At 35.5% G+C, this 12,692-nt stretch overlaps 1 protein-coding gene across 5 annotated transcripts in view; it reads left to right on the top strand.

Moving 5' to 3' along the window:
• The window catches only part of TBCK (TBC1 domain containing kinase), a 196,666-nt gene that overhangs the window by 117,245 nt on the left and 66,729 nt on the right, over positions 1-12,692 (top strand). For all 5 annotated transcript variants that reach the window (XM_024574746.3, XM_024574745.3, XM_053922135.1 and 2 more), the window contains one exon: positions 12,323-12,495. In XM_024574746.3, the coding sequence (XP_024430514.2) occupies positions 12,323-12,495 (173 nt within the window). The remainder of the gene's footprint in view (positions 1-12,322; positions 12,496-12,692) is intronic.

Genomic DNA, 12,692 nt, shown 5'->3' with positions numbered 1-12,692 from the left:
TTGAAGTATGTTAAAGTAATCAACCTCAAAAATCTTTAAAATCAAAAAATATGTGTAAAATCTTCCTACATATACTGCTGATGGATAGTGCAGATAAAAGTGTAAGAACCATAATGTATCATGCTTAAAAGCGACATTTAGCATATAATGTTCATATGTGATTCATATTTTAATACGATATAATACTCATGGGCCCCATTTCTTCTTTCTCCCATTTCTTCTTCCTCTAACTAGCCCATTTCTTCCTCTGTATGTTTACACAAAAATGAAAATAATCTTATGTGCTACCTATCTCAAATTGTGGTTATCTTAAACAGAATGAAAAATAGCTTCTCACTACATGTCTCTAATGTTCAGCATGTGTGTTGAATGAAAACAAAAAAATTAAGAAAAAACAAACTTATACACTAGACTAGAGGAAAAGAAGAGGAATAATAAGCCAGTGTGCTCATAGGCTAGTTATTTAATATTACATAACAAAACAAATAACTAAAATTTTCTTTTATGATAAGAAATTACTTATAATTACTTCTAAAACTTCAAACCAGTTTAAACTTTCAATACATTTGTCAGTTGTATGAAAAATGCTTATTCAACTTGATCAAAATGTTCTAAAAAATCAGACTCCTATTTGGCTTCTGATTCACCATTGAGTAAAAAGGAAAAAGAGAAAATGATGGCTGCTACTGACCTAGAGCTGAATCTTCCAAGCTGCTGCATTGTGCTGGTTTCCGAAGTGTGCTGGGTACCATTATCAGCCAGCTGCCTGGCACCAGAGTATCTACCTGCTCAGCTGCTAAATGATGAAGACCATTATGTTAAGAATAGAAAACTGTTTAAGCATCCATATATCAGTAATGCTTATTGTATTTTCTATTTATTTCTCACTTCATTGTAGGCATTAAGCAGCAGAGATGATAGATGCTTAGCAAAATGTGCCAGTAATGGCCTGCACATATTATGGGTTTGAAAGGCTGAGTGAATTAAAGTAGGAGCCAGTAACATATTGTACTATCCTTTTCCCTTTAGACTACATAACCGAGATTGTGTTTTTAAAATATATCCATTCATATAGTCAACAAATACTTAATGATTTCCTAGTAGGAATGTGTGTGTAATAAGTATATATGTATGTAAGTTTATAATTGATAATTAATCTTATTATTGGTTTATCATTTTTTGTACTGACCCAAAGCATGCATGCATACATAAAGACAATCCAGTGGTACCCTATAACTGTGGCTGACACTTGGAACTTGGGTTATCTTAATTACATATGGTATTACCTCCAGTTCCAGCAAATTACTTGACTGGCTTGTGCATTAGTTCCTTAATTTTTCAGGAGGGAATTCACCTTCCCTCTCAGAATTACTCTGTAGAATCAATAGGTTTTGGAATCCAATGGAATGTTAGGTGTGGGAAAGTATTTCTATACCTTAAGGTAGGGAGCGGGAGCAATTTAGGGAATGGGTTAGCGGGCATGGTACTAGGAAAGATAGTTAAGTAAAGTTTTGGATATGTGCTTAAGATGTTTATAGGGCCTAGATTGAAAAGCTGAGTCACTTGAGTGGCAACATGACAAATGTAATTTGAAGATTAGTCAGAGACTAAAATTTCCTCTGGTATCTTTCTTTTCATCCCCCTGTTATCTTTGGGTTTCCCGAGAGATTCCTTCTTCAGTAAGGTCTTAGACATGCAGCTCTTTCAGTCGTGTTACCGTTATTATACAGGAGACCTGCTGATACATAGGTAAACCGTAGGGAAGGGAAAGTGTTCTGTACTCCTGTGATTAGATCTCAGTCTCCTATCAGGCCTGTGCCCCTGGGCTATGACCTTCACAAATACTTCTTAGTGCCTGCCCCTCTTAGGTGAGACAGGAAGGCTAGAGGGGGTGGAAATGGGTACTTTTCTCCCCTACATAGAAGCCTGGGAGGGGATAGAGTTGAGTGTTTCCCTTCCCCAGGCCACTTAGGCTCTGGTAAAATAGTTAGTTGTCTGCAAGGGCAGGCCTTGTTTCATAGAACAGAATGATCTGGGCATATTTTTAAATGGCTCATTTTCCACTTTTCCTACTGGAAACAAGAATTTTTTGTGATCTTTATGAGGCTTAAAGCAGGAATGCAACTAAGAATGTGAAAAGGAGCATAAGAAGGACAAATCATCCAAAACATATTATATAGATTAATAAGTGTCAGTAAGTCTAAACCCCAATAAATGCAAGCTTATGAAAAATACCATATTTAGAATAAAAAAGCAAAACAATGATAGACATATTTGGGGGAAACATTTAATAATATTTTTCAGTAAGACTCACCAACTTTGAGTTAGTGTTTTTGAGCTGTGAAGCAGCTGAAGTAGGTGAAATAGTTGTCAAGAAATTTTGGTCACTTTCTATGAGACCTTAGGATAAGTAAGTTCATTCATTCAACATATCTAAACAGAATTATATGGAAAACACAGCCATAAAATTACAGATAAAGATATAGTACCCATAGCCAAGCTTTGAAAGCAGCCTAAGTGCCCATCAGTAGATAAGTGGATAAAAAAACTGTGGTACATTTACAAAATGGAATACTATGCAGCAGTGAAGAAGAAAGAAGAAATTCTTACCTTTTGCAACAGCATGGATGGAATTGGAGAGCATTGTACTAAGTGAAATAAGCCAGTCAGAGAGAGACCAATACCATATGATTGCACTTATGACTGGAATCTAAGGAACAAATTAACGAGCAAAATAGAGGCACAAAAACAAGGAACAGACTGATAGCTGTAAGAGGGGAAGAGGGATGTTGGGACTGGATATATAACCCAGGGACATGAATAATGGTGTGGGGAATGACTGTGGGCAGTAGGGGCTTGGGGGCGGGGGACAAAGGGGGGAAATTGGGACCACTATAATAGCATAAACAATAAAAAAATTAAAATAAAATAATAATATAAAAAATAAAAAAGGTATAGTACCAGCCCTGAAGGAGGATGGGAAGAAAGCACTGGAGGCATAGAAAATAGCCTAAGGATGACACGACCATCTTGATGTGAGAATGATGCTAACGGGGTGATGAGAGGGAAGGATGAGAGATCTCTGATGTGGATGGGCTGGGGTAATAGCACTGATGGAGGTGATAGGAATTGGTGAAACAAACAAACAAATTCATATAAATAGCACAAATTGGTGGTCACCAGAAGGGAGGGGGATTGGAGGGATGGGTGAAGAAGGGGAAAAGGATTAGATGTATAAAGTGCTAGTTATATTCCTTCACAGGAGTGTGAAGTTCAGCGTAGGGAACATAGTCAATAATGTTGTAATGACTTTGTATAGCATTAGATGGGCACTAGGCCTAGCGGGTTGGTCACTTCATAGGGTATATAAATGTCTAATCGCTATATTGTACACCTGAAACTAATATAACATCGTATGTTGACTGTAATTGAACAGTAAATATTAAAAAAGGCAAAAAAAAGTTGAAATAAAATATTTATATTCTGTTACTGTAAAATTAAATATTCTATAAAATATTTTAACTATCACTTTCAGTATGTAGTTGTCCAGACATATAGTTAATTTAGGCATATAGATATTTTCTGATTTGTTTATCCAATATGTATTTACTCCATTTTTAATAGACTTTACTCCATTTACCTTTAATATGATTATTCATAGGATTGAGTATTTCTAGTTGTCCTATCTACTGTGTTTTTCTTCTTCCTTTTCTGACTTAGTCGGGTTAAATATTTTTAACATACCATCTTAATACCACTTTTGACTTTTAGTTTTACCTTTTGAATTATTTTGTTTATTGCTCTAGGGACTATTACATGCATTCTTAATTTCTCACAGTTTAAATAGAGTCAATATTGTACAATTTTATAGAAAATGTAAGAACTTTGCAAAAGAGTGATTTCATTTACCTTCCATTTATTTTAACATTGTTGCTATATATTTTATTTCTACATTTGTAATAAATTCCACAATGTAATGCCGTTATTTTAGCTAATTGTCTTTTAAACACATTAAGAGAAGCAGAAAGATAATCTTTCGTATTTACCATTATACTTTTCAATAACTAGTGCTCTTTATTTCTTCCCGTATATTTGTGTTTCATTTGTATGTTTGGTTTTTTAGCAGATTATGTTCCAGTATAGTCCTCTTTGTATTTATCTTGGCTTTTAAACCCTTTCAGTAAATAGCTACTTCAAATAATATACTTTTCTGTTCTAGTATTTCAATTTGGTTCTTTTTTTATTGTTTGCATTCCTCTATCTGTTCACTTCAATTGTATTTTCCTTTAAATACTTAAACGTATTTATAGTAGCTATTTTAAAGTCCTGTCTGCTGTTTCTAATTCTGGATTATTTTGTGGGTCTATTTCTATTAACTTCTATTTGTCTTCACTGTAGGCCAAAATTTTCTGCTTTGCACTTCTAGCTATTGTTTATTACATAGTGAATATTGATAAAGATACATTGTAAGGTGTATGGGTTTTATCATTTTATAAAGGGTGTTGAGTTTTGTTCTGCTGGATAATTAAATTAACTGGTGGTCCTTTTATGTTAATTTGGTTTGGGCTCTTTTAATTTTTTACTTAATCCAAGAATGTATCATGTTGACGTCTTTAACTAAATACCCAAGGGGATCGCTGGGAACTCTCACTGGACCAAACTCTAACACCTCTCAGCAACTGTTCATCTTCATGAGCCCTCAGCACTTAATAGCATTCCTTGAATGTAGTTATTTCAATTTTAGTTCAATCAAATTAACAATAGAGTGGCTTTTATGGACACAGTGGCATGAAGAAACATTATTTAGACCTAAACCTAGGTTTGTACATTGCTAAATCTCATGTATTGAGCTTCACTTCAAAAGCTAGATTGTGAGTAGAAAACTTGGGCATTGCAGATAATCTCTAGTTATAACAACTTTGAATCACTTTTAGAGTTTACAAAGACTTTTTAATTTTTTATTTTATATAAATAGTACAACAATATTAAGTAAATTTTCTTTTCTTTTTATTGTTTTTCAAGTACAATTATCTATCTCCATTTTCCCCCCACCAATCTCCCCCACCCCACCCACCCCACCTCCAATCCTCAATCCTACCCTCCTTTGTCTTTGTCCGTGGGTCCTTTACCTATGATTGTTGATTACTCTTCCCCTTCATTCCCCCATTATCCTCCTCCCCCTCCTCTCTGGTTACTATCTGTTTGTTCTTTATTTCAATGTCTCTGTTTATATTTTGCTTGCTTATTTGTTTTATTGATTAGGTTCCACTTATAGGTGAGATCATATGGTATTTGTCTTTCACCACCTGGCTTTTTTCACTTAGCATAATGCTCTCTAGTTCCATTTATGCTGTTGCAAAGGGTAGGAGCTCCTTTCTCTCTGCTGCATAGAATTCCATTGTGTAAATGTACCACAGTTTTTTGAACCACTCATTTACTGATGGGCACTTAGGTTGTTTCCAGTACTTGGCTATTGTAAATTGTGCTGCTATGAACATTGGGGTGCATAGGGGTTCTTTTGGATTGGTGTTTCAGGATTGATGAACATCAGGGTTCTTTTGAATTGATGTTTCAGAATTCTTAGGGTATAATTCCAGCAGTGGAATTGCCAGATCAAAAGGCAATTCTATATTTAGGTTTTAGAGGAAATTCCAAACTTTCCCACAGAGGCTGCACCAGTCTGCATTCCCACTAATAATGTATTAGAGCTCCCTTCTCTCCACAACCTCGCCAGCACTTGTTGTTTGTTGATTTGTTAATGATGGCCATTCTGACTGACGTGAAGTGGTATCTCATTGTGGTTTTAATTTGGTCTCTCTGATGGCTAGTCCTTTTCAGACTTTTTCTCATGTCTGCTCAGAGCTTTATAGCTCATTTCTTTTTATTGCTGAATAATATTACAAGTACTTATTTTTTTGGAAAGTAGAAAAGAATAGTTTCTAAACAACAATCTCTTTCAAAGGAGACAGCTACCAAGTTCAAAATAGAAAATTAACCTATATTCCAAGGGTGTTTAAAACAAGAAGGCAGACTAAATGGGATCTAAGGTCTTATGCTTTTTTAAAAATTTTAATTGAAATGCTAAAAGTGTTAATGTGTTTTATATATCTGTAAGTTTATCTATAAAACCTTGGGTTCCTACCATGTTCTATAATAGTCTTATTTCTACTTCACAACACTCCCAGGAGTTACGTAATATCAACCCTATTTATTGATTAAAAAGAAAAGCAGAAAAATGAATTTGCCAGTTATCCATCTAGTAAGTAATTGAATTGAAAGTCAAGCCCAAATCATTCTGCCTCCCAGGCTAATGCTGTTTGCAGTATGTCATTTTTATTATACTGCTTTCTGAGCAACAAGGGGGTGAGGCTTCAGGACTGCCACGCCCATTATCTAATTTTGTCCCCAACCCTTTTGAGCTAGAGTCTTCAAAGTGAAATTTTTTAGTGACAAATTGTACACATATGTTTATCTCTGCTCCCTTCTGAAATATCACTGAAGTGACAATAAGAGAATGAAAAAATATATAATTTACAAAGAGAATGTATGAAGAGTACAAGTAGACAAGAAATGTCAGCAAATATTTGGAACATAGAAGACAATTACATCAGTAGTAACTCACTTATGCAAAGGAAGTTGAAACCTACCCTCAAAGGAGGAAGAAGCAACAAGCAAGCCAGTTCTTGATGCAAAGCACCAGAGTCTTAGGAACTGAAAATGAATGGACAATTAGACAGAAGACTAGAGAAGAATCAGTTGAATGTCTGCATAAGGAATAGTTTCATTTCACCCACGCCTACAGATCCTTGTCTCACCCTGCTAGCCCAGGGTCCACTCCTCTGACATCCAAAGACTGTAATATAGGGGCAGATCCAGAGTCTGTGGCCTGAAGCTTATGCAATGTGGGGAGGCAGCCCTTTTCAAGAAGATAATATCAATTACAATACAAAATTAAGTTGTTAAAAGAATATTTAGAATAAGCAGAGATCAGAACAAATTACAAAACAGAAAAATAATAATTTTATTAAATAACATGTGTATATTTTTCTTTTTTTGTTTCTTAGTCATTGATCACCTCTTCATATGACAATAATTATGCTATATTTTTATAGAGAAAATAGATCATCAGTCTTTCTACTGGCAGGTTTAGTTGAAATTTGTTTTTTATTGATTATAGGAATGCATAAAATATGACAATGCAGGTATAGTCTCTTTTTTTGTAATGCTACAGGTTCGTTTCCTATAAACACAGAAATGGTACTTAGTGAAAGTCCTATCAAAACAGTTTCTTTTTAAAGTTAATGGTGTACTTACATTATCAAGCACACTTTCAGAAGGAAAGTATTTCTCTATTGATCAGGCATCACTGAGAACCAGATTCCCTGCTTACAGTTTTACATGTTTAATGTTTGAATGAATTTCCCAGTTTGATTTTGGCTGTGTATATGACAACTATGATTCTCCTCCCCATAGAGTTCTGGTGCTGAAACACATTCCTAATGCATTACAACCTCTGCTTCTGTATAGAGGGTGGTGGAAGTATTCCAGGAAGCCATTCCTAGAGCTGGCAATAACTTTACTATACCGTCAAAGATGAAGCAAGATGCCAGTGAAAGTAGGAAGGATATGTGTTAGTCAGTAATATACTGTTGCAATAATGAAAAGTTCACCACAAATTGAACTCAAGTTCAATTTGTATGAAGGTGATGAGACATTTTAAAGGGAGAATGAAGGAGTAGGAGGGAGGAGACTAGGGGCTCAAAAGATTCAGGGAAGCGAAAAATTACAAAAGTGTGAAGGCGGACATTGGTCCATGGGAAACCCACCTGGGTTTGTTAACTGGCACTGATTGAAGTTAGGTTCCCACCTTCCCACAGAGACTAGGAGACAGGGACCGTGTCTTCAGGTGTTGGCTAGGAAAACATTGATCTTTTGGCAACCTGATTTTTCTCAGGCAGGCACTTTAAGAGGGGACTAAGGTCATCCTAGGGATATGTCTCGGGAACTATTACACAATGTTAGTGTTTTCTTCAAATCTTTATAGACCAAGGTTGAAGCACAGTCAAGAAAGAGCACAGAGAAGCCTGGCTAGAGTTTGAGGAAGGAAAAAATCTTTTTCAAAGCCTCAAACTGAATAGAACTCATAGAAATATATCACATGAAACCAAACGAAATATATGCCTAACTTAGCTTACTCTTATGTTTCAATGTATCCACAGCCACTGTAATGTTGCCCAATGTAAGAGGAAGTATAATGGAGGAAAATTGGTATAAATAAAGACAGCAGTCTTCACTGATTATGGTTTAGAAATCTTTACTTTTACAAATTTTACAAAAACATGATCAGAGGTAACAGTAAATTTGGCAGGGTATTCTTTCAAGTAATAGAATCAGAGAGTCTTGAGACCTAGAGTCAAGAGCACATGTAGAGCGGAAGTGAGGGATGAATCGTTTCAAACCCCAGGTCCCCCTGTGGTCAATTCCTAGGGTGCTGGCAAGAATTCATTTAGATAGGTCAGGGAATTACTCCCTGGAGCGATAGAATGTCCCTAGAAGGAAAAATGCCTTACTTAGGTGTCCTCTAACAAATCACCACATCCCCAGTTTTCCTTAGAGTGAATCTACCAGTCGCCAAGCCCCACCCACATACACAAAACTTTAATTATGATTTTTAATGTTGTTCTTTTAAATATGTATAGATCACCAAATCTATAAAGAAAGACTCCCACTAAAAGACTTAGACCAGCACAAACTGAATAAGAAATATCCTCATAAACATAATTGTGAGAAGATATTACAGCTAGGAAAAAATTAGAATTTTATGTAGCAAAGAACAAAAAAAATTTATTGAATATTAAAAATGATGTGGAAATTCAATGACCTTTATAATGAAAGAGTGGTAAAGATTAGGAAGTCTCTCAGAGAATAGGACAAAAATACACATGGAAAGTAAAATGAAAAGGCAAAGTTACTAGAAATTCAACTCAGTATTTTCAAGATTCTTGTAGTAGAACAAGAGGGAAGAGAACAGCGAGAAATAAATTATCACAGACATCACACAAGAACTTTTTCTGTCCCTGAAGGATTACAAAAGGACCATTAAATGCCTATGACAGTGAACTTGTACACACATATGTGTATCATGAAATTTCAGAACACCAAGGATCCTAAAAGTATATAGAAAAGGGGAAAATCATATACAAATAGCCTCAAATCAGAATTGTATCAGACTTCTCAGAAGACAGCAATGGAGCACTGTGTTTTATAACTCACACTCAATCCTACAATGCTAGGGATGGTCCAACTATCAGCCAGGGGCTAAATAAATGTATTAAAAGATTGGAAGATTCCAAAATAATTTGCCTTCTATGCACTCATTCTTAGAAGTTACTGGAAAATGTATTCCACCAAAATGATGGGGTGAATGAAGAAACAGTAATATCCCAGCAAAGTTAGAATTCAAACACAGAGGAGAGCCAAAGGGAATTCGGTATGGTAAAGAGAGGTAGACAGCAGCTGTTCCCTGGATCTAGGAAACAACTCATAGCCATTAAAATGGGAGGGAACACAGTGCCGCTGGAGAGGTGTCTTTTTCACCTATTCTCATTCAAAGGAAATAGGACATGTTTATCATTTTGAAAATAGCTCACTATTTCTGAGAAATAGGATGGTAATGCATGAAGATAAAGAAGCCAAGATTTACAGACATTATTTCTATCAGCATCACAAAGTACTTCAAGGACTTTGGAATTAAACCTGGGAAACCATAATCCAGGGTAAATGGTTTATTCACAATGCATTGTATCAAAATTACAATGCAAGATAGAAAACAGTAGTGCTGTAGGATAAGTTATTTTTAAGAATAGTTACATATTTAATGTACAGTTTACAAAGTACTTTCACATAATATTTTCGTTATGATAAAGTGCTTTGGAAAGATTCTGACAGACAGGTGGTATGGGGTAAGTGAATGGAGAATGGGGTATCTGCCAGTGCTAATAATCAGGGTGGAACTGGGGTGGGCACCAGTATTCTTAAGACTCACTGTAAACCTTTCGTGGTATTATGAGGGGTTTCGCTGGCAGGTGCCGATGACTTCTCCTTTGCCAGTGGTTTGAGGGCTGGACTATAGCCTCTGGTCGGGACCACTGACTGGACTTCAGCATTTACGGAGTGCCAGATGTGCCGAACTCATTTGAGCGCTGCAGATATAAAATCTGTCGTGTGAAATTCTTTTTCTTTGGAGATTAAACAGTGTTAAATGGGTTAACTTTTTTAAGATGACAGTTTTTTCTCTTTTGCTGGAAACTTATCTTACCCATAGTAATAGGAAATTTTCTAAAATGAAGTAAGCATATCTCTTCTTAAATGGAATAGAGAAATCTATCTCAAACTTCGATTTTTCTTCTATTGATGTCTGTGTTCTTCTTTCTGTGGAATATGAAATAGATAATAGAGCTTTTTAAAGAATACATTTCACTGTATTGGCCATCACTCAAATAAATAGACCCACGTCTGAAAACATGTTAAACCGTGCTTATTCTAAAGATGGTATGTAAGGAATAGTGAGTCAACGGTGTCCAACCTTTTGGCATCTCTGGGCCACACTGGAAGAAGAGTTGTCTTGGGCCACACATTAAATACATTGGGACATGTAATCACAAAACAAATCTCATTATATTCTAAGTAACTTTACGATTTTGTGCTGGGCCGCGTTCATAGCCGTCCTGAGCCGCATGTGGCCTGCGGGCTGCAGTTGGACACCCTGCGAGCGTATGGGGTGGTGAAATGCCACCTCTTTGTTTAACCATGGAAGTAACCCACTGTGAAGCTGGAAAACCTCACTAATAGCAGATAAAGGAATGCTTAATTAAGTAACTGGCCTTTCCAGACCTGCTGGCCACGCTCAAAATCTAAATGGACTGGGAAGTAAAAGATGCTGTATAACCATTCAATAACTTCAGATATTTTCTACTTATAACAACACCCTTGACATATTAAATCACTGAGCTTCCTTATGTCGTGGTTTCTTCATCTTCGACCGAAGTGGGGAGGATTACAATACTTGCCTACGAGAATCATTGTAAGAATTAAATGAGCTGAGAGGAAGTGTACAATGCCTGTCACATGATAGATGCTCATTCAGTGTGCTCTTCCCTTCTTTTATGCGAGGATTTTCTACCTTACAAAAAGCAGACAACACTAAATGCTTGACTCATGTACCATCCACAGAATCAACATAAATGCCTATTTCCTCCTCCCCTTTATATATAAGCTTCTCATTTCAAAAAGAGAAGTTGGGAACTTATCTCTTTGAAATTTAAAACCTGCGACATGTTTTTCTACATTGCCTCTCTAAGCTAACACTTGTACTTTTGCAGAAGAATTGAGAATATCTGTCATTTACTAATGTTAGGAATATAGAAAGGGAAAAGCTAGTCCGTGCTAACCTTTTTCATCCTCATCAATTTACTGAACTTCCACTGCCTTTCCGTGATCTTTACACTTTCCCCGTACAAGACTGGCTTACTCTTCATCCAGAATAGCTACCTCCTAAAGAGCTACAGTGCCATCATAACACACAAACAAAATTTAAAATTGGAACAACATTCCTATGTACATTACCTGTTTCAAAGATGCTTAAATTTCAAATCTGAAAAAGGGAAGGAAATATTCTATGAAAGTGTTTTATTTAATCAAGTTTATCCTTTTCACCTAAACCTTTCTACACTTCACTCAAAATATAATTTTTTTAAAAAGAGAAATACTGAATTAAGATCTCAATAAATTTTTTCCTCATTACTTTATATCTTCTTTAATAGATGGAAATGAAACTTTTAGTACATTTTACCAGAAGTCATGATGAATCAGCTTCTGAATCTTTTGCCAGCCCTCCCCCAAATTCCAGCCTTGCCTCCTACCCCAACCCCTATTTTACTTTGAAAAAGTGAAAATATTATCGGGATAAATGAGGCAGATTCTTAAATGGGAACTGTGTTATATCCATGATGTTTAAATAATTACTTTCTGAAATATACAAACATGTGTATAGGTAGGTATGTATGTATGTTGATAATACTAAGTAAAACATAAATATGTACATGTATTTAAATATGTGAATAGGTATGTGCATAATAATACAAAATACTGTTTATCATCCCATTCATAAATATGTTAATTAATATCTATATATTTTTTACTGAAATCTTTTCTAATTAGTTATCATCATAGCCATGTGTGAATATATGCAGTTAGGAAAGATTGTGTTTTTTTCATAAATATAGCAATCCAAATTCTATATATCTTCCAATTTTCAATCTAGAAATTGACATTGAACGCTGTGTGCGAGAATCAATCAACCTGTTCTGTTGGACCCCTAAAAGTGCGACTTACAGACAGCACGCTCAGCCTCCCAAGCCAACCTCTGATAACAGTGGAGTCAGAAGTTCAACACCTTATTTCTCTGAGTATCCAGATACTCCAAAAACAGATCTGGTATGTATTTGAAGATTTAATTTAGGACCTCTAAAAGAGGTATATTAAAATTAGTAACTCGTATCATTGTTGCTTCCAATAATATTGCATAGGTCCTTCTGACAGAGCTACTTTCTAATATATGATTTTATTCATGCTAGTATTTCAGAATATCTTTGTGTCTATTTGGTTATACGGTTAATGAAGATTGTTAAGAT

Source organism: Desmodus rotundus, chromosome 4 (genome assembly GCF_022682495.2).
Source record: "Desmodus rotundus isolate HL8 chromosome 4, HLdesRot8A.1, whole genome shotgun sequence".
In the NCBI taxonomy this organism is placed as follows: Eukaryota; Metazoa; Chordata; class Mammalia; order Chiroptera; family Phyllostomidae; genus Desmodus; species Desmodus rotundus.
Note: the sequence above shows the minus strand (reverse complement) of the source record. Positions and strands in the feature narration are given on the sequence as shown.